The sequence below is a fragment of the Toxotes jaculatrix genome, chromosome 4, assembly GCF_017976425.1.
Source record: "Toxotes jaculatrix isolate fToxJac2 chromosome 4, fToxJac2.pri, whole genome shotgun sequence".
Lineage (NCBI taxonomy): Eukaryota > Metazoa > Chordata > Actinopteri > Toxotidae > Toxotes > Toxotes jaculatrix.
Genome location: NC_054397.1, coordinates 17152678 through 17180675, shown reverse-complemented (window position 1 = coordinate 17180675; position 27998 = coordinate 17152678). Strand labels below are relative to the sequence as shown.

At 39.8% G+C, this 27998-nt stretch overlaps 1 protein-coding gene across 3 annotated transcripts; it reads left to right on the top strand.

Annotated features, from left to right (window-relative positions):
• Positions 1–221: 221 nt before the first annotated feature.
• On the top strand, positions 222–27433 carry LOC121180432 (inactive rhomboid protein 2-like). 3 transcript variants are annotated; one of them, XM_041035839.1, is made up of 19 exons: positions 222–332; positions 5425–5497; positions 11248–11397; positions 12799–12950; positions 13215–13398; positions 14185–14406; positions 14973–15101; positions 16494–16603; positions 16905–17123; positions 17718–17829; positions 18242–18316; positions 18541–18702; positions 19273–19358; positions 19480–19543; positions 19720–19814; positions 19983–20058; positions 20164–20264; positions 20964–21117; positions 25211–27433. In XM_041035839.1, the coding sequence occupies exons 3-19, from the start codon at positions 11260–11262 to the stop codon at positions 25640–25642; spliced, it is 2511 nt and encodes an 836-aa protein (XP_040891773.1). In that variant the 5' UTR covers positions 222–332; positions 5425–5497; positions 11248–11259; the 3' UTR covers positions 25643–27433. The 3 variants fall into 3 exon arrangements, with proteins under 3 accessions (XP_040891773.1, XP_040891775.1, XP_040891776.1); XM_041035841.1 differs by lacking the exon at positions 5425–5497; XM_041035842.1 differs by lacking the exons at positions 222–332; positions 5425–5497 and adding an exon at positions 9318–9470.
• Positions 27434–27998: the final 565 nt, after the last annotated feature.

The following is a 27998-nucleotide window of genomic DNA, read 5'->3' as shown; positions in this document are numbered from 1 at the left end:
GTATTTAGTTTGTTGCGAACATTCAGATACAAGCATAAATTATTTTCTCACTCCACAAAAACTAATTTACATTTGTAAACGGTGTGTAAATACACCGTTTTCACCCCTGCAGTTTCCAAACACGGCCGGGAGTTGGAGGAGTTGGAACGGGCTCAGCTCTTGTCTTCTGTGGATAAGTCGTGACTCCGCCCCATGCTCTTCCGTGGAGCCGCAGTCAAGGATGTTGGAAGAGAGAAAGAGGGAAGTAGTGAGGCACTGGTGGACAGTAGCTTTCAGTATCGCAGCATTTCGGACATATATCCTCTGCTAATGCCACTTGTTTCTTCTTGGAGGTGAGTGAAATAAGACTCCTCAGACCTTACACTTGTTTTGTGGAACGTTAAAACCGTTTAAGTTAACTTAAAGTGTCTGGATCTGCGGTCATTAGATTGTTAGTTTCTGTTTTTATATATATATATATTAAAAATTATACATACAGCTAAGTATCTCAAAATCACCCTTGTATAATAAGTGGTCTGTAAAGCGAATTTCATTATGAGGCGTAAAGCTAGATAAGTTAAAGAGGAGGAAATAACACAGCTAATGACAGTTTCAACGTTAGCTTACAGCGGTCGATTTCATCTAACGTTAGACTAGCGTGTGAATGCATGCCCCGGCAAGCCCTTTGTTGCTCTGCCCGCCGAGACAAATACACACGAATACAGTTATGCATCTCAAATTCCGCTTTATCCCTTTAAAGTTGATTACAGTCGCCGTGTGCGTTCAAATTCATTTGCTGTTACATCCATCAAGTGTGTGCGTGTTTTTCAAAGTATTTAGGAAGGTGTGTTCACACGCCGGAATTCAATGAGGAATGACCGTAACTGAAACAGACATTTTTCATCTGAATTATGTCAGAGATAAGCAACACTTTGTACAGGTTACCCAAAAGAAAAGATGTTTCGGTTCAGTTGTAGCTTATGTTTTAAACACGTGTTTAGTTTAGTTTTTTTTTTGTTTTTTTGTTCTTAATTGAACTCAGTGGTGACATAGAGAGTTCAGTGAGCCACTGAAATACCGTAGATACAAAAAAAAGTAGAACTGTAAGGTTCATAATGTCACTGTCCTTTGGGTTAACCCCTCCACCTCTTGCAGAGAGTCACGTAATCCTGCACTAGTTCTGGTTTCCTGGCAGTGCTCATAGTGGTCTTTTGAGGATAAAACCTCATCAGATGTTTCTCCCTTGTCTGAGGCAGAAATTATGTCCAGGGGGAAGAACTGAAAATGGCAACACCTGTTTTCGCAGACGTGTCAGATTAGTAGAATCCATTGGTTAGTTAATTTCTATGTGGTGTAAACTGGATGCAAATGTAGGTCAGTGTTACTCAGCACAGGTAACCTCTCTTGTCACCGCTAATCACAGATGTGCTGAAAGATGGGCTGTAACCAATTACGAGCGGTAGTGTTGTGTGCAGGGAATTCAGCTGCCAATACAGAGTACAGTGGTTTCAGCCACTGATGTGTATGTACTTGTCGCATGAACAAGTGATTATTGCTAAAGTTATTCACACAAAGTACAGTAGGTCCTCATAGCAGTGGGCGGTGTGAACAAAATGATCCTTGCAAAAATGGTGGCAGCATTATTGCAGTGTTGGTCTTATAATATTTACTAGTTTCTTTTTTTCTTATTGCTTTGTTTCACAATGATTTCAGTATCCTTGTTGGAATGTAAGAGTAAAAAAAATTAAATTACTCACAGTATTGCAATATTTCTTGTTATTTTTCATAATAAATGTTAATTTTACCAAGAACAAAATATCAGACTACTCATTGGCTTGAAGCAGCATTAGTCTTCATGCTACCTTATACTTGTAGGGTCTCCAAAGTTATTTCAGTGTCCTCATGGACTGATTAAAAACTTAATTACCTCATTCTACATGCAGTGCCCGGTTAAAAATCAACCCCCTATATGATCTAGTGTATGTGCATGCATCTGTGACAAGAGGAAACGGTGAGTAATGGGGTTATTTAATGGTGTTTTCCATTGCATCCGTTAATAGCACATTATGCTAACCTTCGGCAGCTGTTCAGGCAACCCAGAAAAAAAGGAAACGTATGTTATAATAATAGAAGGCAGGGTGTACGTTGTACACAGCACCCACATCTTCATGGTTGAACTGACATGGTGTTTGCACCAGCTGTGCACCTGTTAGTAAGTTAACTGACTGAAAGAACACTGTTATCCAATGAAAACTGCAAAGTTTACTCTCTATTACTATAAGGACACATGAAACAGTTGTATTTAGACATCTTATTCTTTATGTTCATGTTTCCAGAAATAAGATTTTGTTTGTTGTTAAACCTGGTTTTAAGAAGGTGTGGTAGATCTCTCTAGTGGCTTCCAGATGGGGTCTGTTGATCTTCAGAGCCCTTAATGGATTTCCAGACAGCTCCCCAGAAACTGTGAAGTGGTTTAATAGATTGATTGTTGCCTCCTATGGTAGAAGTTAGAGTGCAGTAACAGAGAATGCATCAGCTCAGAGGTTTCAGTCTCTTCATTGTTCCCTTCCCATTAACATCATACAAAAAGCCATTTTATCCAACAGTAACTAAAAAGAAGATGATGCCTGAATAATGCATAGCCAGTTTGCCTGCTCTTATAATTCTAAGTTTCAAAACTCCTAAACTTGTCTACTGGCATTCAGCGTCTTCCAGTCTGGTGCATCCTCTCATCACTTCCCTTTAATGGCTTCCTTTCCATGATCTTATCTGTTTTCAACTGCTACGCCATAACACGCCAGGAAAAACACTACACCTTTTTTTCTTTTAGAATAAAGACCCACTTCAGTAACAGGAGTATCAAGCTGCTGGCAGGGCTGGTGGATTTCTTTTTGTCCCTGCATTCCCATGCCAAACTTCATTCCACAGTGCATGACACAGTATCTCAAAAATATTGAGACTCTCCGGAAATGCTCTGAAACCCAGGAAGTCATAAACCTTAAAAGGATTTCTGTGGTTACTCTGACTTTGTTATATAGTTCCCAGTGGTGCAGACAGTAGACCATTTACATTTATTGTGGCATTGAAAAAGCTAATTTCTCTCTACCTTTCTTGCCAAATCCAGAAGGGGACAAAATGTCTTAACTCAAATTCTGTTTGGGATCCCCAGTTTACTTGACAGTGACAGTGCATTACTTTGTCTTATCTCAGTTTTGACAGTCAAGCTGGACTAGTTGACAAGAACTTCTCTGACAAAACCCTCAGAAGTTAACTGTTTGGGATTACATATTTCAGCATACGCACATCTGCATGAACTTATTTCACAAGTCAATTGTAAGGGAATCTTGGACTGGGAAAAAGGCTGAGGTATGTGCAATAGTAGCTCAGTGTTTTGCGGGCCTGGGCATGCTGGCTCTTGGAAAATGGTGCAACATTTTAAACTGTTCCTGAATGGTTAGGTTTGAGCCAAGGATCTTTTCAAACAAGATGCCTCAATAGTAAACTTGAAATACTGGCTTTGAAATGGAAATATTGATTTGTTTGACGCAACAAAGTGCTATCAACCAAAGAAGGGTAATGGGATGTGTAAAGAACCAAGGTTTTGTTTAGGGAGTCATCATCAAGAGATATTATGGTTGGAAGTGAAGAATGAGTGGGCAGTTTCGATTGTTGCTCTGACTGTTCAGAAGCACACAAACACACACACACCACTGAAACTCACACTCTCCTACACATTCAGTAGCATTCAACTGATTAAGCTCCTGCTGGCATAATGACTGCCTGCTCAGTCATGATCAGTTTGTACTCTACACACATAGCAACAGTGTGGACAGACCAAACCAGACCAGACGTGTTGTCCACCTTTTGAAAACAAGTGTATGAAGTGTATCAGCTGGATGTTATATCATTGCTACTGTAACGGTTTTGACTGTAAAGGCCTTGTTAAAACAGAGCACTCCTCTTCATTCCCAAGGCAGACTGCCAGCTGGCTCCTGGCCCACGGACTGTAAGGCTCTGTCACACTCCTTTCTGCTTCTTCCATTTAGAGCACAGGGCTCGTCCAACAGCTCTGTTTGTTGAGATGGATAGGCTTTATCACAAAAACTCAGTTTGTCAAACATGGAAATGGGGAAAATTTTTAATATTCATAAGCAGCATTTACTTGTATATAAACCGCTTTGGATTGCTGTTTGCTAGAGTCTGTGAATTTTCCAAATGGTGGGATTGTAATTTTGGGGATAGAATAGTCTACTTTATATAGTATAGATGATTGTTTATTCCAGTCAAAGAGGGATACAGTTTTATACACATTGCTGGTCAAAATGACAAGACCACTTTATGGTATAGCTATTTGGGTAAAATCTCAAGCGGTGTAATTGTAATTTAAATTAACATCCTACTGATGAACAGATGTAATTGAACTGAGAAATTTATGTGGCCGTTGAAATGTTTCCAATCTTACTGGATGTGTATGAGATCATCTGTTCAGTACCTCTCCTGGGGCTCTGTTACCCCAGTTCTTCCCATAACTCTGGTTCCAGAGTTGCCCTCAGTTTGAGGTGACCTTAAGAAAGAGGGCTACAAAGGGTAAAATGCTAAAACAACTGCACTGTGGACTGAAGTGCCGATCAAGGAAAATGTTTGACCTGACAGTAGCGTAGGAAGTCGTCCTCTGGAGATGGTGAATATCTAAGCCAAATTTCATGGTAGCCTGGCCAGTGTTTGGTCAAAAGTAAGATATTTTAGTAAGCATTACACAGACAAACAAGTCAGGTGACTGCCTTATAAATATTCCTTTTACTTTTTATTTTTATTGTCTTTTTGGGCCAAATTTATAGTTGGTTGAGTGAAACAGCACTTGAGGCCTAACCAAAATGCTAAAATGAAAGGTGTTTGGTTTTGACTGGCAGTGTAAATACACAGGATCTCTTCATGTTACTATTCTAGTTCATGCTGTTATTGTGGGCAAGTCCCACATACAAATTTGCACATGCGTAGTTGTCCACACACTTACTGATTGTGTGAAACATAAAGTCTGTGTGAGAATGTGAATATTTTCATTATCACTTGTACTCAGTTCAACCCTCAACACTTTCCTTAGTCATACTAATCAAATGATTACAATTCCCTCTATTATTCATCCCTCACTCCTTTCAATCCTTGATGCTTTGATGTTTCATAATTTTTATTTTTTTTTACACTTGCTGTTCGTGACATTATCTTTAATAGGGTTTAGGATTACTGTGTCCTTGTATACATGTGCTCCTCTGGTGTTTTCAACATATTACAGAGGTTTAGGGGCATTTTTCGGTAAACCTTAAGAGCACTCATCTCATTTAAAAAGCTTTATGTGAATAAATTCAGTTTAAAGTTTATGGTACACATGTTGAAATTAACGCTTATGGTAAACTAACAGTTACACGTTTTTGTATGTGTCCCTGTCAGGATCTCCAAGAGAAGATGTTTATAGAACATGGTGGATGTTAAGAAGAAGAAGTGATGAGGCATTTATCTGAAGGTCAGTTCCTCATTTAGCCTCCAAGAGTTTCGGAATAACTCATACAGCAGCACTAACCATAACAACTACTATTTCCACTGCATAGTTAGATAAAAGTCTTGTTCAAAATGCTAATCTCAAAATGACTGTGCTGAATTGAATCAGTGTACAGGAGACACTTATCTTGAGGTAAATGTTCATGAATACTGAAGTTGAAAAAAGCCTGAATAAGCAAAGCCCAAGTCTCTGTGACAAAAGGAAGAGTGTTGTGCAATATTGTCTGAAGCTCAGGCCTCATTTATCACACATTCAGGCCAGTGTCAGAGACACCAACTTGTGACGTGAAATGATCTCTACATGACTAAAGGTTATCATTGCCTATATATTGTTTTTGTCTCTTCGCTGATGTCAGATGTTCACATTGCCTGTACTTATTTGTTCTTTTACTGGATCTGGGAACACTGTATACATTGAAATGATTTACCAACCAATAAATCTCAAGGCTGAAGGCTTGAGTGGAATACAGTTGAGTGAGATGATAGATTAAGCCCTGGTCAGTGGGTCTGAGTATTGATTATGATTATTAAATACAGTCTGCCTACAGTACAGATACTGTTGGCCAGTGCTCTGTGTTCAATCAGTAGCTTCCCTGTAAGAATCTGGAAGAGAAATCCCCACCTCACAACTTCCCAGCTCAACTCAGATTTCCCCTTATTGTGAGGGGAAATCTGAGTTGAAAATGCTGAAAATGCATGTCCTGAGCACTTTCAGATTCAAATTCAGAGAACTTTATTTGTCCCCAGGGGGCAATTTAAGGCACATTGAGCAGCATGAGGTGGAAAACAAGACACTTAAGAAGAAAAAAAAAAACACATAGAAACACGATATATACAAAATATGTACAAAAGCAGGGTGGATAAAGTGCAGACAGGGTAAATGGAAACTGGAACTATTATATATTTACATGTTATTGCAGAGGTAGTATGGATAATAAATAGTAATAAATAATAATAATACATCAAATTTATATAGTGCTTTTCCGGGTGCTCAAAGACGCTGGACAACAAGCAAATAACAACAAAACAAGAGTGACCACGGAAAACAGGTGCTTTAAAAAGCACGTGTTCACCACCTCTGAAGTAGATTTGAATCTTACACGACTGCTACAAGTTGCTCTGGCGAGTCACGTAAATGCTTAAAATGGAACAATAAAAAAAAGACTTAGCTTGGCACTCACGACTCTTTAGTTCAGCGAGACCCACTCTTCTCACCACACAATAAGCAGCAGCAACATGCTTTTTACTCTTGTGGAGGCGAACGCTGTAGTTTCTCGACAATTCCCCTAACTCAGATGTGAGAAAAATGCTAAAAATACACATAGAGTGAAAGTTGCTTTTTGAAGTTGATTTCTTTTTTGTTTTTGTTTTGCTGTGATATACAGGAGTTATGAAAAGCTTTGAGTATGAGTAGCTCTCCCTAATGACCCCACAATAATACTCGTTTAAATCCAATAAAATACATAATTACTGATCATTGTGTTTTACGGTCAGTATGCGTTTTTACACTATCATAACTTTCAGATTTTAATTGTCAAACAGTACAACAAAAAAGTTTATGAAGCCATGTCTGGCAAAGCAGCATCTTTGTTTTGCATGTTTGTTTAGTGCAGCGATCACAGTGTAGAGCGAGTTTGGCAGAAAATGAAACCTGATATCTACGCCACACCCTTACATGCGGATTATGCATGGGGTCTGTAAGATAGCGACAACTTGTCCTGAATGTGTGTGTGCAGCCTATTACATATATCCAAAACTACACAGCTCTGAGTGAAAGAGCACAGTCCAGTCTGTCCTAAGGCTTAAAGGGAGACAGCACTGCCTTGAGCATCAGGCAAGTGGGAATACACACAAACAAACACCCTGACACATTCTCAGAGCAGGCTTCTCCTTGGGGGAAAAGACTGAACCATGGTGACACCCTCTCAGAGGAACGTGTGATATCCCAAACACAAGGGGGTGGAGGTGGCTAACACACACACACGTACAGTACAGTGCTGCTGATTAATGGTCAAGTGAGGGGCTGTTTAGATGAAGCAGTGAATTATTAGACTGCAGAGGCAGGCAGGGGCACTTGTTTTATGCCATGTGATGACATAGGTTTTGGATGATATCATTGTGGGCAAGCCTCTTCTTTGCTCTGACACGTGACTGTTATATCTGTTGGGCTGCTATCCCTGACCACATTGAATTAGTTGACAAGTTGACCTCCCATGTCTGAGGTTGGGAAATTACTTAATTCTGTCTTCTGAGGTTTTGTTTGCATGCTAAAGGGGATTTTTGTGTCTTTCCTTGTCTTCTTAGCAAGCTTAAACTTGACTTCATTAGATTTTTAATCTCTTGCCATTCCATCCATGGTCATAGAAACACAGCTGAAGGATGACATACAGTATGTCATTCACCCAAAACCCATGTGTTACGTTACGAAAGTTAAATTTCACATTAGTTATATGTGGTTAGTACATGAGAGAGAGTTTACAGATAGTTAATGATTAGAATTGATCCATGTTTATTTAGCAAACATGACCTTATGGTGCAGCTGCTTGCTGACATACTAGCATTTCCAGACACAGCTGGGGAAAATCACACGCATGGATTCAATAAAAAATAACTGAGCTCATTCTTAAGATATTTTTCTTGTTGGTGGTATCAACAGTCTGTCAGAAAAATGTTTACGATTTCTTAAAACAGCCCATTATCTTTAACCCGCCTGTGTTGAAGAAGCTTTTTTATTTTTTATTTTTGTCTAATTTCAATAAATCAGTTTAAATGAGCTCAACAAGACCCAGCAGCTCATCTTTCCCCGTCTCTTCCTGGTACCTATCATACTGCTTTGCATGTTTGGTTGAGGATTACAGCTCCACAAAAAAATAATACTGATGATAATGATTGTTCACCTCTCTTAGAGCTGTCTGTGCTCTGGGGCCAGATTTAACAATAAAGGTTATACATACATGTTGAGGCCCTTATGGGCTGGATCTGGACCCTGGGTCAGTAGTTTGAGACCTACGCTCTACATCATGACCTTTGTAATTGTTATATACCTGTGAAAAATAACTCTCAGGTTGCCAGTATGATATAGTTTTAAATTATGTGTAACTTAAAGATCAAGTTGAGCTGAGTATCAGTTTATTTAAAATGCATTTGTATGGAGGATTTTTGCAGTCTCTGGTTAGTGCCTCACATAAGCTTGCAGTTCTGTATGTCTCTCTGTTATCTTCCCTCTGGTGAATACAATCTGCAGTATGTCCCTGTTTTCCTGTGTGGACCCTAACAACTGCCTGTCTACATTGATAGACTGTGGTCAGCAGTAGTCTGTGGCACACACTGTCCATTAGCCAAATTTCTAGCTATTTCATTATCTAAGTGGGTGAGTTCCAGCTACACCACTAAACCACAGGTTAGATTTCCAGTACCCCCCTCCCTGTCTCAAGAGGACTGAATCAGGCTTTCTGCCCAACTTTAAATATTTAACACGCTTAATTGAAAACACAGTTGGCAGAAGTGAAAGTTGCTTTCCTTGTTACAATAAAGATATTATAGAAATGCTGTTTTGGAGGCTGAGGGCTAAATAAGTGACACGGACTGTATGTAAAGCGCTGTCTGACTGTGTGTTGGCTCTGTAGTGGAAACTCAGCTATTGACTGAGGCGGTGTCAGATTTCTCAGCTGCTGCCATTCCTGTTGCAGACACCCAGGGTCTCGCACTGATTTTTTTTTTTTTAAACCACAATTCCAGGACAACTTCAAGGCTTTCAAGACCATAATGACATAATGGATGTGTTGGCCAAGGCTTGTGACATTATAGGTCTATGCCTTCAATGCCTTAGATTTTTCTGGAAATACTGTAATGCTACGAGGCATTCTGAGCTCCGGGAATAACCTGGCTGGTTACGTCGCTGTTGGCTGTGATTCGTAAAGACTGGAAGACTGAGATAAGTAAGTTTGACAGTATTATTCTGTCCTTGAACAAAGAGACAGATAATGAGTTATTACATTTTACATTTATTACATTTGTGTGGTTCAAAGTGTACAGTATGTGCACACATGCGATGTCATTCAGTAAATATGATGTTGTTTGTAAACACTGACTATAAGGCACAGTGATCCGAAGTAAACAAAAGGAAGTGCAAGGCTGTTTTTAATTCAAACAGAGGAAAAGGATATGGATTACTAACCACCATGAGGATGCATTAGGATTGGAGAGCACTATTGATCGCTGTCATCTGATGTCATCGGGTGTCAATCCCAACAGTTTAACAGCTGGCATATCAGGTGCTTTTTCATTAGTCTTTCAAGTATTTACATTAGGTGCTGCAGTATTGATTTCTGATTTTTAGTTGGTTAACCAGTTCTGGTAGGGCTGGGTTGCATAGTATGATGTTATATATCAAAAAATTATGGAAATTTGTCAGCTGGTAGAGATAGCTATCACTTTATCTCTCTGTATGCAATTCCGCAATGAGTTGTTGGCAATGACAGAATGTAATATTATTTAATTATTTGTGTACCTTGTGTTTGTTTGTTTATTGACATATTCACAGTGAAGAACTCAGGAGGTAGCATCCACTTCCTTTCCTCCCACCTCTTCCTTTATACTGTAATTCTGTTAGTTTGAATCAATTACCAAACCGATGTGTAGCAATTGTGCTGCCCTTTACATAACACTAGTTCTCTTCTGCTGGAAGAGAATGTAGAGCCTTTTAAGGATCACTTAAGAAATTGCCAACCAAGGTAATCAAAAAGCAAGGAAAGTTGGCAATGATTATTTTTATTTATTTATTTATTTTTAGCAGATTGAACTGAAAGAGAGCCAGCTCCTACTAAGGAAACTGCTTGTTTGGATAGACTGTAATAGTTTCCTTCTTGAGTTATTGCTGAGGCTATAAAGGAAAGAGGTGGGTCTACAAATATTCCACAAGAGAGACAGTGCAACACAAGTTCCCAGAACTGAATTTGTTGCTGCCATTTTAGCTCTTGTGAGATAAGAATTTAGCTTTAATATTTTCACCCCTCCCCAGTGATCTAATCCATTTTTGGCATTGTGTTGGTTATACAAAATCAACATGTTTTCACTAGTAAAAATAGGTTACATGTTTTAGCAGTGTTAGTGAGTTCATGTGTAATTTAATGTTTTATTTCTTTCTTTTTAGGTGTATTAAAAATCATCTGTCATCATCTTTATAGACATGAGTCACAGCTTTTGATTGCTGAAAACAGTTTTGCCTTGTCTTTGTTTATGGTTGTATTTTGCCATGTTTTGTTTAATTAACAGTAATCTTATTCAGTAATCCTACATAACAAGTGATAAGCTTTAACACCACTGCAATATTGAGTTTGTACCTTATTAATGCATTTGAATATTAACTGTATATCTTCTAACTAACCACATCCTCTAATAGTGTTGGTGCTAATTTTACCTTCAGCTCTACTACTTTAGACTGAGACTATTTCCCTTTCAAACATGAATCTCATGAAACATGGTTTAGTGGTAGAAGACCATAGACTCTGTAGCACTGATGGACACATGTGGTGTGGTAATTGGTGTAAAAGCTTAAAAGTAGCCAGAATTTGAAAGAGCATGAAAAATCTGTTTACTGTAGTTTGGCAAAAAAAAAAATCTCACAACACTACAGTTCATAAGTATGATAATAGTGTAAAACAGTCTTATGTGATATGAATGTTCCAGTTGTGTTTATGATGTTCTCACCTCCAGCACACTGACAGGATGGCATCACAGGAGGAGAAGGAGCCTCCTCCAAACGGAGGTCAATCAGATAGCCGTCTAAAGAGCAAGAAGCCACCCAGCCTTGTAATAGCCATACCTCCACCTGAGGTGATGATGTCTCATGACCCTGCAAAACAGGTAAGTTGAAAGTGTTGGCTTAACCCTTTCCTTCAGTGGCTGACCTCTGCTGGGACATTTTCATCACAATAACAAACCACATCCCCTTATTGTGTTAGTGTTAAGTACTTTCCCATGCACGTGTACTTGTTTGCTTGATACTGACCATGAATGCAGTATTTTGCTGTTTTTTCTGTTGCAAGCAGTGTCTTTAGTTCTTAATCTGCATGACATTTAACCTAATCAGGAAGTTCAGCTTTAGTGGAAACAACTTGCAAAAAAGCTTTTGATATTGCTCAACATCCTTACAGAAGTTAAGGCATTTTGTTCATTTGGGTTGATAGACAGACACTTTGGAAGGATATTTCATGCCTATGAATCATTTGACTTTGCATACCCAGGGGAAGCAATAAAAAAGACTTCGGACAGTGCTTTATTTTTAAAAGTTCAAAAGGGTTTTAAACACGTTGACGAGGTAGCATTCATAGCTGTGCCTCTGAATTTGCCATTTGCTCAGGCACAGAGGCATTTTGGACAGCTGTCTTGCAGTTTATGGGCACAAGGTCATACATTTTCCCCCTGCGGGCCCCATGCTCAGAACACAAACGATGGCATTTCAGCTACACAAAGTAGTAGGCAGTCAGAGTTTCATTGAGCACGCTACAGTTAAACTGTTCCTAAAGAGCAACCAGTGTCGTAAACATGCAGATATAGTGTGGACTCAGGCATGCACTGTAGCTGTGTAGTTACAAGACAGAGAAGAAGAAGAAGAAGCAAAAAGAGGCCCCACACTCACCCTGTCTACTGTGGGTATTTACATTACTAAGACGAATATAAAATATATTAAATTTGAAAATGCTGCATCATGTACTGTAGTTAATGCTGAAACAACTACATACACATTTAAAACTGGAGATCTTGTCATTATACATTCAAGTTTGATTATTATGTAAAATCTAAAGCACCAAAGAGTAAGGTTAGGACTTAGGTCTTATTCTGTTTTTGTGCTGTTATTGTCAGTTGTCTCATGTAAAGGAGGAGCAAATACACCCGGATATCTCAATACTGGAAGTTAGTCTTGCTTCTGCAGTTAACACAACAATTGCCTAATGACTTTCTAAACTTAGAAAATCTTATAAATTGAAAGTAATTTCATCTGGGATGTTCTACAAGTTCCTGAGGGTCCTGCAATAATTAATCGTGTTTTATTTTGCTAAGTAACCAATAAATATTGTAGTCCTTCCTAATTATCCGGGTCTCCTTGTAATCTATGCCTCCTCCACCTTGTTGCTGCTGCAACTGTAACTGGAACACTGATTAATAACCCAGTTTTACTGTATGTAGGCACTATTCATATTTATTTTATTGTAAGAACAATTGCTTTGCTGAAATGAAAGATTATTTCTCCTTTCCTCTGGTCAGCCACTGCGACCGTCGCTGAAGAAAAGTGAGACTGGCCAAGCAACCGGTTCTGTGTCTGAGAGCGTGACTGGAGCTGGAGAGGGAGGCTTCTTATCCAGAGACAGAAGAGCAAAGTTTAGTAGACAAACATCACTGTCTCAAAGCATCCGCAGGTAAAATGGGGAGTTTGTTGTTTGAGTCATTTGTATTATTAGTTTTGTTCATGTTGCCGAACATTCAGGTTACTAATCAGTCAAGTCTGACAGTTTTTAATTGGAGAACTACAACAGATACATAGTCAGTGAGGTCATGAACCAATTAAAAAAAATAAACAGCAAAGGACTCTTTACCAAAGTTTAAAATGCAAGACGTGCAAGCTCTGTTCCCTGCAGGTCATTTACCCTAAAGAGTCTGCCATCTTCTTTCTGTACCTCAAGGAATACAGCCCAGTGGTTTGGAGTAGGGGAAGACTGTGAGACCAAGCAGCAGGTATGGCACAGGAAGAGTCTGCGCCACTGCAGCCAGCGCTATGGCAAACTGAAGGCCCAGTACAGAGAACCAGACACAGCCACCAGCATTGACCAGGGCCTGGACTCACCAGCCACACACAAGATGCCCAAGGTACTGTCAACAGAGGCATACGGTTATGACTACACATTGTAATCCACCCAACAGTTCACATCCCGATAAAGAGTTTATCCTATGCATAAATAGACAAAAATGTCCTACCATGGAAACACAGCAAAAAGGAAACAAGATGAGGCACAGCAGGCTCTATGTCATGAGGCCTGTCACCTAAGAATTCTGATTTCCACCCAATTCCACAACCAGCCAACAGGTCATAACTCTTTTCCCACCTGTATAATTTAATGTTATCACACAGAGAAATCTGTGCAAGAACAGGAGGAAAAAGAAATGTTAAGAGGAGGAGACTGAGGAGAGTGGGAAAATGTGTCTGGCTTTAATAAAGCAGAGTGCTGTATGGTGACAGACGTGGACCATCTGTGTCCCAGATGAATCATAGCACTCCTCTCAGTCCCTGTCAGACAGCTCTACTCATCTCCTCATCGTCCTATATATTTTTTTTCCGTTTTTCTTTTGTTTTTCATGGTTTGCTTACCTACACTCACTTTTTTGATCCTGCATCTGTTTGCTCTTGTGATCTGGGAGGCCAGTGATAAAATGTTCCAACTAGCAGGACTGTATTTTTCCCTCTTACTATACACACATACATGCACACACAGAGCAAATTTCTCTGAGTGTCACTACTGTTAACTCATCTTATGATTTTCACTTCTTTCTTGTACCCGCTACGTGAAACAGGTAGGATGTGAACGAGTTCATGTTAATATGACGGTGTAACTTAAATATTTATGTCACGTTGACTCTAATTTCTGTTTCTGGTAGATTGTGGATCCTCTGGCACGGGGAAGAGCCTTCCGATGCCCAGATGAGGTGGACAGTCGCTCCCCCAGGACACCCCACACCACTCAGGGGGTTCCCATCACCCCAGGGGTTACCTCACTTAGCTCTTTCACCAGCCAGCGCTCCGGGTACAGCCGCTTCCCCAGACGCAAGAGGGAATCCGTTGCCCGCATGAGCATTCGAGCTGCATCCAACTTGTTGAAAGTGTGTAGGGATACCAGAAAGCCTGTGTGTGTGTGTGTGTGTGTGTGTTAGGATGTTTTCCAGAACGGGAAGGTCAAAGAATTATCAAGTTCCTGTTATTACATTTTGTTGCATTTTGAATTTGGTAGGTGTTTTCAGTTTTTCTTTCTCCGCATCAGCCAGCAGTTTTTTGCGCTTGGTCGAGGGATTGAACTCACAACCCTCCGATCTCAGGCCGGTCCAAAGCCGCACTCTTAACTTGCTGAGTCACGGCTGCCCCTGAAACAACTCCAGGAAACTGTATTATAATATAAGTACTATAATACATTGAACATTTATTACAGAATAAAATATTTAAGGGTTGGAGGGTTTCCAGTGTTGTATTGGGCAATTAAAGAAAATGTTGTGGAATCAGGTCATTAGTTTCATGCATTTCTAGTCGTCCTTTTGAATAAAACAACAACAAAAGCTTTGATGTCACCCTTTAATATTTTTATCACCTTATATTTAAGTAGAGCAGAACTGATCTGTGAAACATTATGCATGTGTGAAATCACTTATTATGGGGTTGTGTGTGTGTTGTACAGGGTCGTAGTGGCTTGGCAGGCTCCCAGACAGGTCGCAGTTTCCCCAGAAGGAGCTTTGCCAGGCCCAGCTGGGTGGACGAGGACACCGTGGACTCTGCAGACATGTCTGGGTCGCTCTTCTTCAGCAAGGTCAGCGGCCACTTTCTTAATTTTCCTTGGCAGAAATGTCTCTCTTTGCTTCAACTTTTTAACTTCCTTCCTCTTCCTGAGTGTGTCAGCAGTCCCGCCCATCATCACTTTATTCCACTTTGACTGCTTATCTCCCGACCTGACTCTCCATGGGTTCTTACAGTGTTCCTGTAAGATTATGGCTAGAATTAATACCCACTACCCTATACATTCAGAGTTTTGAAGGGCTTGGTCAGATAATTTAATTATAGCTGTAGAATTTCTAGTTCAGCTAAGCCCCTTATTCCAGTTGTCTGTGCTCTTTTAAACTCTCAGTCCGTGCCATATAAATCTTTCCTTCTAAATGATCTAATGAGGGTTTGCCAACTGTTTTACAGAATTGTTTCACTTCTTCAATTCTATACAATTCTGGTTCTTTTAAAAGTTTGGAAATCCGAACTTTTAAAATTGTGTGTGATAACTCAATTTATTGTGTAGTGATTAAGCAGCCCCCTCAGACCACTCCTCTTCTCATTGTACATGCTTCCTCTGGGTCATGTCACCATCATGCCAATGATACACTGATTTGTTTCTCTGCTAATCCTAAAACCTGACTCAACTGTCTTTCCTCCATGATTGCTTTGCCGCCACAAAACGGTGGATGTCTCTGAATTTCCTCCACCTAAGCCATTTCATTTTAGTTTGGTCTGTCTCTCACTGTGCTGTTTTTATGTTATATTTTATTTATGCATTTATATTCTTTGTGTGTGTGTGTAAAGCACTTTGTAACGGTTTTAGAAAGTGCTATATAAAAAAAGCTTTACTTATCAGCCTCCTTTAATCAGCAGCCACTTTCTTTTTTATCTTTTACCTTTCTTCATCGTCTTTGAATATTTACAGCATGTTGAGGCACACACCTGTAGCCAGGTTAGCAGTAGTGCTATCTACTGTATACTTTGGTATATGTGTTCACCTCAGTCAGCAAGAACCATTACCTTTTCTCATCTCATAATTTTCTTCCATTTTCACAATTTTAAAAATGTTCTTTCTAGCCTTCCTCTTCTCTCTCTGTCCTTGTCTTTATTTCTTGATCTGACCATTTAATCATAGTTGTTGTTTGAAAGATCGCCAAATCTTTACAGTGAAGGCTGCAAACTGGAGGTCATATGTTAAGCATGCATATCTAATAAGTAATTTAAAAGCAGGAATGTTTTGACAGATACTTCTCGGAAACCGCACATTATCTCAGGTTTCCTATACGTCACTCTCCCTGATGTCTGCTACAACAGAAACAAGAACCTGTTGACTAAATACTAAATATGATGCCTGGCCTGCTCATTGATTACTGCTCTCCCCTTTTATTCTTCCTGCCATTCCTCTTCCTCTATTACCTACTTCACCTCTGCTGCTTAGGTTGATGCCCATGATGAGATGTACTCGATGGCTGATGATGTATTTGAATCTCCTCCCATGTCAGCATCTTTTGCTCCCTGCGAGCAGCCTGACCAGAAGTTCCCTAGTCTGTGAGTAAATACACAACCACAAGCAATGCCTAGTGAGGCTCCCATAGTTCTCAGAACTCATGTCTTAATCTACTGTAAAAACTGTTTCAACTACTCAGGATTTTCAGAAAAACTCCCTGAGAGGTCACTCATTGTAACAAAGCAGAATTGACAAATCATTCTAACATACTTTTTTACTTTTGTACTCTTTTTTTTCCTTTTCTTCTTCACCTTTATCTATCCAACCACTGCCTGCCACTCTTGCCACACCTTCTTCTTTTTGATTTCTCTCCCTACCTACCTGTCTTCCTCCTAACTCCAGTAAGGACGTATCCCGGACACCCAGGACGCCAACAGTAGCGCCTGAAAAGAGCCACCCTCGTCGGGGGCGTCGCATCGCCTCCCAAGTTAAGCACTTTGCGTTTGACAAACATAAGCGTCAGTACGGCATGGGCGTTGTGGGGAAGTGGCTGAACCGGCACTACCGACGCAGCATCAGCAGCAATGTCCAGAAGCAGCTGGACGACTTTCACAGCCACAGGTTGGGAATGAGTACATGCTAATGTGCATACATACTATACATGTGACATTCTACTGGATAATCTCAGACTAGAAATAATTGACTTGTGGACCGCAGTCAGAGAGAGAGAAAACTAATCATTGAAATCAGCTGCTTCACTGTTTTATTTTATTTAAACCGTAGATTGTGATGTAAAACCTCTGGAGATGATTTATAGACAAAGAACAGTAATCTTTAGAGCAATAAGAAGAATTTTAGGCAGATTTATTTGGCTGAAGACATTTTTCTCCACTGTAATTAGTAAAAAGTGTTGTCATCATATTAATATGACAAAATTTACTGCTAACCAAGGTAAGGTGCTTAGAATAACAGATAACAACATAGACTGGGATTATGACTGCAGATTTCAGGCTGACTGGGATGGTAGCAAGGGTCAGGGATAGGTTGAAGATCTTAGTTAGTATCCCTGTTAGCTGGTCTGCACACGCTTGGAGTACCTTTCCTGGTACTCCATCTGAATGGTATGTTTGACACCATGACTGACAGTTTTTATTGGCTGGTCATGATCTTTACCTGTTTTACTTGATTTACAGTGAAGTTTTGTTTTGTTTTTAGACCCTACTTCACCTACTGGATCACGTTTGTCCATATACTAATCACCCTGCTGGCCTGTGGTACATATGGTTTTGCCCCTGTGGGGTTTGCACAACATTCTACATCTGAACTGGTGGGTGAAGCTCTAAATTATTAAGTAGGCTATCTAACAATTTCTGTTCATAAAGAAATAAACAGGTGTACCATGAAATACTGATGAGAATTTTACATTTTTTAATAAGTAATTTCATCTGTATGGGTTTTTGCATTTCAGAATATTTATTAATCTATGGTGTCAAAATTGCTTTTTAATGTTTTTGTGAAACTGAAAGAAGCATTAAAACTACAAAACAATGCTATTTTGATGCACTTACATCTGCTCAATCAATACATGGTTGAGGGCATTAAATATTAAAATCAACAAGTTTTTGTTTTTCATCTAAGCAAACAGTGCATTAAGAATGCATTTATAAGACAAAATGTATTTATGTACAGTACATTTAGCAGTTACATTGCCAACTGTGTCACTCTGTCGCCCTCTGTAGGTACTGAAGAACAAAGGCATCTATGAGAGTGTCAAGTTTATCCAACAGGAGAACTTCTGGATTGGTCCTAGCTCTGTGAGTGTCTTGCTGGGCTCAGTTTAGCTGTTGTGTTGACTGCATGTTTTTTGCTACCCACTTAGATGGACGCTCACATTAGATGTTTGCCTTGATGTATAAAAGTATGATGTATCAGTAGGTGACACCAGGAACTTTTTTCCGTGCTGAGTGAAGCGTTAAGACTCACTTAACGCTTCACTAACTTGTGTATCTTAATACATAATAATTTCCTACTTTTATAGGAGGACCTGATCCACCTGGGGGCCAAGTTCTCACCATGTATCCGTCAGGACAGACAGATAGTGAGTCTGATCCAGAAAGCCAAAGACCTGGAGAGAGAGTCTGGCTGCTGCGTTCAGAATGACAACTCTGGATGTGTGCAAACCCACAGCTCCGACTGCTCCGTATGCCATTTATCATGCTTTTTTTATACAAAGCGCATTATCTTATCCATGTAAAAAACAGTTCTGTGGTTTTATAAAAAACTTGGTCAAAGTAGCATTCAATGAATTTGCACAAGCTTTTGGTAATGAGTTCTTATGTTTCATGCACCTTTAACCTCAGAGTGGAAGCTGCACCCTCTCTTAAACACACTCAGACCTATAAGCATGTAGTCACGCTAATTAGTCACAGCGCAAACTCTTTTTTTTCACAGTTTTTACCATAAATTACACGTGGCTTCCCTTGTGCCTTAAAGCTGCTCTTAGCATCCATAGATACACAGACCTGAATCAGTGAAAACTGCAGTTCTTCAATTTGATGTCAAATCTTAAGCTATAAAGTCAATGTAGTAAGATTTAGATGTAACAAATCACTTTTCTCTATTTAAGATATAAGGTGCTTGTTTGAAAATTATGTCATCATAATTTGTTTACTTGTCTGTATATGTGTTGGTAGTGTTCAAACTGTTGCATCCCAACACAATGATTACACACAGATTACTAAACTAATTACTAAAATAACTGTGCATGTAGGAGACGCTGGCCACGTTTATTAAATGGAACAATGAGCATGTGGACATCAGCAGGTCCTCTGGTTCTGTCTGTCACCAGGATCCCAGGTGAGGATATGTACAGTATCTGATTACTGTGCCACATGACATCTAGAACGCTTCTAAGAAAGACTGAAAATCAAGTCATACTTTTCAAACCTTTCTGTGTCCTCCTGTGTCTTTTGACCAGAGTGTGTGAAGAGCCTGCCTCTGCAGAGCCTCATACATGGCCAGATGACATCACCCAGTGGCCGGTGAGGGGATACTGCTGCTAATTTGGAAATTTATTTTCTACACCAACATCCACTTCTTAGTTGAAACAATTTTTTTTCTGTGCTACTCTCCATGTCTGAGGTCTCCAAAGGGAGATAAGACAAAACCAGGTAGTACGGTATGTCTGTGTTATTGCTCATTACGTGTCCTTCTTCAGGTGTGTACGTTTCCCAAGAAATGGAACCACACAGGTTATAGACACATGGACTGTAACATCAAGGGACGGCCATGCTGCATAGGGACTAAGGGCAGGTGAGACACATGGACTGATTGTCTTTTTGCCGTGTGTTGTTTATGGGATTCAAGGCCTGTAGATATCACCTTGATCTACTATTCCACATTTCTAATCAAGTCCTTTCTAAACTGCCATCTCATTGCTAGGTCATGTGGAGAAATGTTTAATTGCCTTTTTTTCTGTAGATGTGAGATCACCACCAGAGAGTATTGCACTTTTATGCATGGTTACTTCCATGAAGAGGCCACACTCTGCTCTCAGGTAGCGTGTGTGCGTGTGTTTTTTTTGTGTGTGCATGTGTACATGTATTTGTGTGTGTGTTGGTGTGTTAGTATATTTCTGACCTGATGCCTTACACTTGCGCAGGTGCACTGTCTGGATGACGTTTGCGGCTTGCTGCCCTTCCTTAACCCTGATGTTCCAGATCAGTTCTACCGTCTGTGGCTCTCTCTCTTCCTCCATGCTGGGTACGCACCGCACCCTTCACAAACATCCTTAAACAATGACTGAATTTCTAAGTAAATATTTCTGAAAAAAAAAAGTTAAAGCTTTTAATTTTATTCATTTATTTGCTTGTTTTCTGTTTGCTTCCTATTACAGTTAAACAGTCTCATTGTGCCATTAGCTATGAATGAGCTATTTCAGCCAAGTCAGTCATTGATGTATAGATGCAGCCACTGTAAAACTAACGCTTCATAGCTGCTAAAAAGCACTGACAGAATGTTTAATATGATATGACAAAGTGTTAAGAGTATTATCCTGAGTCAGTGAGCTGTTTCAGTCGTTTGCTATGAGTGATTGCAAAGTGTGGTTTCATTATGTCAGCGTTCTTCAGGATTCAGACCTAATTAAATATTTCTAAATGAGGCCCCAATGCTCGTGAGCTGTTCACTCACATGAGTACTGTAATACTTAGTGCTAATACTCTGCACATGGGAAATCCCTCAGGTCTACATGTAAAACAAGTAGACAAAAAGGCCAAAAGAGCTTAAGGAAAAAATGCAAATATTCACAGTGTGTGCAAAAATCCATATTTGATGTAACACCAGCAGACTACATCGATATGTCATTTTTAAACTGGTGTGTATGTGTGCACGGCCGTGTGTGTGTGTTTGTGTGTGTGTCTGTGTGTGTCTGTGTCTGTGTCCGTGTGTGCGTGTGCGTAGGCTCTTACACTGCGCGGTGTCAGTGGTGTTCCAGATGACCATACTGAGAGACCTGGAGAAGCTGGCAGGTTGGGTCCGCATCTCTATCATTTACATCCTCAGTGGCATCACTGGAAACCTTGCCTCCGCCCTGTTCCTGCCCTACAGAGCTGAGGTGAGTACATGAGTACATGCACACATGAACAAACACTCTAACAAAAGGAATGCACACATGGGGGCTTTTTTTCAATTTAGGAAGCAAGCCCTAAATTCAACCATCAGTAAACATAATTTTTTGTCCACATGATTTATGAAGTGCAGCAGCATGAATGCACTTTTTGTAAGACGACATTAGCAGAAAGATTTGGGGTGGACTTCACTAACAGCCAATAACATCAGCTCCTTTTGACATGTCTTAAAGTAGTACAGTGTTTCCTTAAACGATCAGATCTTTCCTGATATAAACCAAACAAATCTAATGCAACTTTGCATGTCCAGCAATTCAAGGAAAACTTAAAAGGTTAAAAGCAACAGCCTTTCTTACAGATGAGTTTAGAGTTTTTATGTTAACCACCAACATGATTGTGTTACTGTGACCTTTGTCAGGATTTGCCAGGAAAGCTGATTTATTTCTATTACTTAAGCACTCACACTTGATACACGCACACACTCACACTTTCACACACTCAAATAAACATATGTCATGCAGATCCGTGAGCTAGTCAGTTGTCAGGTGTGTTAAGCTGTGAGAGAGATGTGAGAGATGGACCTGTGCTCCTGCTCGCCAAAAGCTTGAATTAATTAAGGATCCAAAGCCGCCACCCTCACCAAATTGTCAGGCTTTGTATTTGATGTATTGTTCTCTTCCCTTCTTCTAAGCCCCCACTTTATTTACACCTATTAGCTGGTACATGTGATGTGAATATGCCACATGCACCAAGACAGCCTTTACAACTCATGTTTCAGCAGTTTTTGATGATGTTAATGTTGATAGAAAGGTAAAAACATCTCAACCGTTTATATATTTCCTCTGTAACTATTGTTTGTTTCCCTCCTGTTCTCACTCAGTGGCTTAGCTCGGCTTAGCTTAGCTCACTTACTGGAGGGGAGTTTCTCCTGCAGGGGATTATCAGAGCAGACCTGACTAGCCCGTCTAGAGGGGCACAGGAAACACCTCATGGTGTTAACTGTGCAAGTGACTGGAGAAATTGAGCTCAAGCTGAGAACGCAGTATGAGACCACTTTACTGTAGCTGAGTCATTCCTATGAAGAGAGCAGTGCCATTCAACTTAGCATTAAGTGCACTGTTCATCAAATGGTGTTGGTTTTAGGCCACAGCATAACACTTTGATATGCTTAGGAGTTTTGTGTTCATTTTCAGCCATACGTTTGGCTAAACAAATGAAAACTGCAAATTTATGCTAACTGGAAACACTCTTTTCCATACAGTATTGGCTGGATTAAAGAGACAAAGGGGAGCTTCCTGATTCTAAAAGGCTAGAAGAAATGCTACCTTGGTTTAGCTCAGTTGTCACTTGGGAGTGTTAGACTAAATTAAGCTGACACACGCCCATGTCCACACCTACAGGATATATTTTATTTGGACTCTGTAATGTCAGGTCGGATGTTCTGATGGAAAGTTGTAGCAATCCTCTTGGTATACAAGATTAAGTGTGTGTGTGGTTACCGAGTCAACAGCTAATTACTGTCTTAGCTAATGTCTGTACATGCTTTTACATCGAGTCCGGTCTATGTTGTGACAACAGGTGGCTGTTTTTACGGCATACTGTACATCCCGGGACATCCATTGATAATTAAAGCATATAAATGTTTATTAGCTGTCGTTTCTGTAGGCACCATCAGTACCACAAGTAATTCAACTCTTAAAGAAGTATAATTTTTTGTAATTCATAGTGTAATATTTGCAAAAAAACAACCCTGATCTGTGAAAATTACTCAGCGTGTGAAAAGAACACAGTCTGGATTACCTACTTTTTACTGGCGCGTCTGTTTTCTTCATTGTGTCTGTAAAGCCCAATTTCCCCTTTAAAAGATTAGCCTAATGCCATTGTGCAGGGTAGCAAAGGCTACGGTATGTAATGAATGGGATTACGTTTTTTTCTGTTAAACAAAGACAGTTGTTACAAAGACTTGACTTGTGTGATGGTGCTTCCAGTCTACACATCTTTAGGAACACAAAGGTTTATCCTGAAACATGTTTGATAGAGTTTTCACATTTTTCACACAATGGACACATTAAATGTACATCACCTGAAGCTTTTTAAACAAATAATGAATGTGTTTATAAATGGTTTATATATGGCTGTTTGGCTTACTGCATTTATGTCTTGATGTCACTGAGACATCTGTTATCTTCTTCATAAGCTGACCCCAATTTCTCTCATCTGATATTTGTGTGGTGTGACATGCGGTGGCTCTCAGTATGACGTACCTTGACGTGAGAGCCAGAAATCCCACTGCCCAGCTCTCCTTAGCACTGACCAGCTCACAGGCCTCCGCACACCAGGAATAACCAGAGGAAGCACATGCAAGGCACAACACAGGGCAGTCAAGCCACTTAAAGAGGCGGTTTAAGTGGATTATCCTTTTAACTGTTAAGGAGACCCTATGGCTTGAGCATAAATGACTCAAACAACAGCTTCGACTGGAATAATAGTAATTTACACAAGCAAACCAGATTGTGAAAGTACAGCAACTCCAGCTTCTACTCCTAAAACTCCTAAAACAAAAGTTAAAGTTTCATCAGCTCTTCCATCTGTACTTGACTGGATGTTATTTATTGAGATGAATCAAATGTCTCTTAGTTGAAATTAAGGACACACACTTTGTCACACTTGACATTTTGATGCCATAAAGCATGAATAAAATCCCGGCCACAGTATACCCACATGAAGCTCGATAGGTTCAAAAGGATAAAATAATACACACATTTAAATATGTACACAATCCCAAGACTTTGGTGGTTGAAGTTAACTTTTTGAAAATCAGATCTTTAAACTAAAGGTTTTTCATCTTAAGTGTAAATGAAGATTATACTATATATGTGTGTCACTTGCCAGAGGATATTATATTAGGATGAGGAGGACAGTCAGCCTGTCTGGGAAAGCACTGACAAGAGGCTATATTGGAAAAACAAACATCCTGAACAAACAATCCAATTCATTAATGTCCAACAGTAAATCATTACTTATGGGCCAGGTTAGCAGAGGTGCCCTCCCTGTCTCTGCCCCTTCCTTCTGTTTCAACATTTTTCCACCTCAGCCAATTGTGAGTGGCGATAAGCGTGTTAGGAACGTGTCAGCCTGCGTGTCTGGGGCATGTGGGTGGAGTGCTGTGTCTTTTTCTCGTTGTAGAAGTTTAATGTCTTCACAGATTAGCCATCTGCCTCTGACCAGGCCAAGCCTCCAAACTCAGCCCTGACGTCACTCTAATCTGCTCACCTTTACTGCCTGACACAGGGCTCATACTGTAGTTCTACCCGAGAACTAAAATTAAAAGAGACTGTAAAGTCTTCATCTGTACGCACGACCAACATCTCCATCTTTAATTAGATGCCATTGAGACAGACTAGGTCAAAATGTCCTCAAAAGTGTAGTCAGTGAAATATTTCTGCTTTACTATCAACATAATTTTTGACATCTTTTATTATCCAACAAACATTGGACAGTTAATGAAGTTTCCCAAGGCCAAGATTAGGTTTCTTAGTGAGAATCATGATGAGTCAGTTTAAATAATTGTTATCTAAAATAATCGTATGAACTTGTTAACAAGATTTGGTAATCAGGTTAAACCTCTGAGTGTGTCTTAATTACAGAGCATGGGTTCACCTTGTTAGCCTGATAATCAGACTGAATTTGCCACTTTCACTTCATTTCCCATCATTATTCCTCCAAAACATGATTTATGTTTATACTAACACACCTACCACTAAGCATACCCAAAGATAGAATCGTGAGTTGCTGCAGGGACGTTTGTATTTAACTTTAAAAATGTAATATATATTACATTTTAATATACATGTATGTATATATGTGTGTGTGTGTGTGTGTGTGTGTCCAGTGTTCAGTCATACATGTGAGTCTTCTGCGTACAGTTTGTAAGGTGTTTTATATGTAAGTAGGTATATAGAAGAACTCTTTCAGTTCTTTGTGCTGATTCAAATTCACTGGCCTTCCTTTGTTACACTGCTTTTAAACTGAATCATGCCGTAATCTATAACTTGTTTCTCTCTTGCTTTCTCCCTCCAGGTGGGTCCCGCAGGGTCTCAGTTTGGTCTCCTTGCTTGCCTGTTTGTTGAGCTGTTTCAAGGTTGGCAGGTGCTGGAGAAGCCGTGGAAGGCCTTTTTCAAACTGCTGGGCATCGTCCTCTTCCTCTTCCTGTGCGGCCTCCTGCCGTGGATTGACAACATTGCCCACATTTTTGGTTTCCTCAGCGGCATGCTGCTCTCCTTTGCCTTCCTGCCCTACGTCATCTTTGGGACTTTCGACAAGTACCGGAAACGTATCCTCATTTTCGTCTCACTGTTGGCCTACATCGGGCTGTTCTCTTCCCTCATCGTTTGGTTTTATATTTACCCGATTAACTGGCACTGGCTGGAGCATCTCACCTGCCTGCCCTTCACAAACAAGTTCTGTGAAAAGTATGACATAGACCACAACATTGATGATGTGGTGAACTAGTCACACCTTGTGATGTCTAAGATGACCGCATTGTCTGTGCGACTGATCCTTCAGCTTCTAGCCAATGGCCAGGTCAGTTGTTCCCAGATCAACTTGTCTTTTTAAGAACGTGACAATCATATTTTGTATTCGCTCATCAAAGGACCTGGTTAAAGCCCATGTGAATGGAACAGGATCAGTCTCCTCTTATCAGCCTGATGATTTACTTACTTTTGTAAAACTTTATTCAACCTTTTTAATCCTCAAGTCTGTCTGGCACTGCGTAGCATGTGAATTTGCTAATGGGCTAGGCCACCCTCAGAATCAGAGGACAGGAGAAGATACCATTATGTCAGAACCGCATAGAGAAACTGCAAACTGCAAAATAAAAGAAGACCACATGGGCACCACTGACCTACAATCATTTTTCCCTTTAACTCTAAGGACAGCAAGCAGCTGAGATGAAAAAAGACTGATGCCATAATGGGTCTTCAGGTATCCTGTTGCCCAGTGAATTGAGATACATCAGATGCCTCCTACCAGTGATCCTTGTTTTCAGTAACACAGGGTTAAACACTACAAAGGCTGTTGTTCAGCTCTTCTGCCTTTGACAGCCATGAAACGCTCTTTTTTTTTAATCTTCATTCTTTTACATACTGCACTTGGCATGTCAATATTCTTTGGACAAGTGATATGTTATGCTACATACAGCAAAGTGTTCCAAGTATTAACTGTGCAACTGGAATAGCTAGAGTGAAATATCAGTGGTCAACTAAGGCAAGATTTCTATCTAAAACCACTAGTTGCCTTAAACAGACTATGCCATTTTATAACAATGCCTCATTGTACTTTTGCATACAGCCTGTGATCAACTTAATGAATGATGGCGAACACACTTCTGACCCTAACCTACCAAAGCAACCTCACATGCTGCTTATATTTGCATGTTGTTTTTCCACAATGCTTAGTTTTCTATATGTCACTGCCACAAACAAGAAAGGTTCTCAGTCATTGTCTGCTTTTAAGGGATTTATTGTTTGTCCAGTAACATAGTGGTGCCTAAACCATTTTGTAGATTTACTTGGGGAAAAAAAATCCTGAAAATAATATTTATGTTAGGAGTAATTATCTAAAAAGGCATTTTTGTTAGATCAGAGCAAGGTTTTGTACTGTATTTTTTGTGAAACAAACCGTCAGAATCACAAGAAGCCGTCGGTTTCAACTGAGCATTGCTATGTTTGTGAAAGGCTCAGTTTTTACCATTTACACTTGACAAAAACAATGCAAGACAGGTGATTTTTGAACTGTTTTAACTGCAATGTTGCCACAGACATAGGACTTTTCTCAGACCTAGCCTCACACAGACACATTCAGACTAAATGTGGACATTTCTTTTTGTCCCTTACATGTACACTTTTTTTTTTTTTTTTTTAAACATTTCTTTGTGTCTACCCTTGTGACTGATTGGGCTGTGGTCCATAACCCACAGTAGATTGTTGCTGTTCTCATTGGGTCCCTGACAATGTGATAATATGGGTAACAATATGACTTCATAAGTTCTGACACCTGAAGTGAAACATTTCTCACGTACTTGGCTTTAAACTTGAGGATTGAGGATTCTGGTATGTGTTGACCCCAGCTGTTAGGAAAGCCATGGTAATGGAGGATTATGCGAGCTACTAAGTGAGATTATGTGAGTTAGTCTTTGGGGCTGAGTCAGTGGTCATCTGGTGTTGTTGGAAACAAGAGTTACTGAAAAAAAAAACAACATGCAGGTAGAGAAATAGGTTCTTGTTGGACAATTCCATTTTTTTTTTAACACCACTGCATTTTGATGGTAAAGGTCACCTGTTTTAAGCCCTAGGAGTCTGCCCTCATACAGTGATCGGGGCAAAGTATAACAATGACATCCACCTCTTTTTAGGAAAACCTGTGCCTTTTGTCATGTGAGCGTGTGACTGTTTGATCTGAACCATAACAACCCACATCTTTGTTCATGACAGTATGCAGCAGTTACATTACTGTGCTTGCATTGGGACCAAATAATTTCACCCTTTTTCTATTTAATGGAATAAAATAAAGGGAAAGTTTTAAAAATGAATTTCATGTCATGGTGAAGGTACTGTTCTGTTTTGCTTCAGTTTTATATGTGAAAATCTATGTGTGCTAAAACAGTCATGTCAAAATAAATGCCACTGCAGTAATAATGAGGTACGTGTGCCTATATGTGAAGTTGAGCTTCACGTCATTCCCATGTAGAAGTACCCACTGAGCAACTCATTTTGTCCCTCATCAAGCTCCAGAACAGCTGCAAAATGTATCCTGTGGTGACGTGTTTTCCCAACAACTAGTATAATAGCTAACTTATTGCTGATAG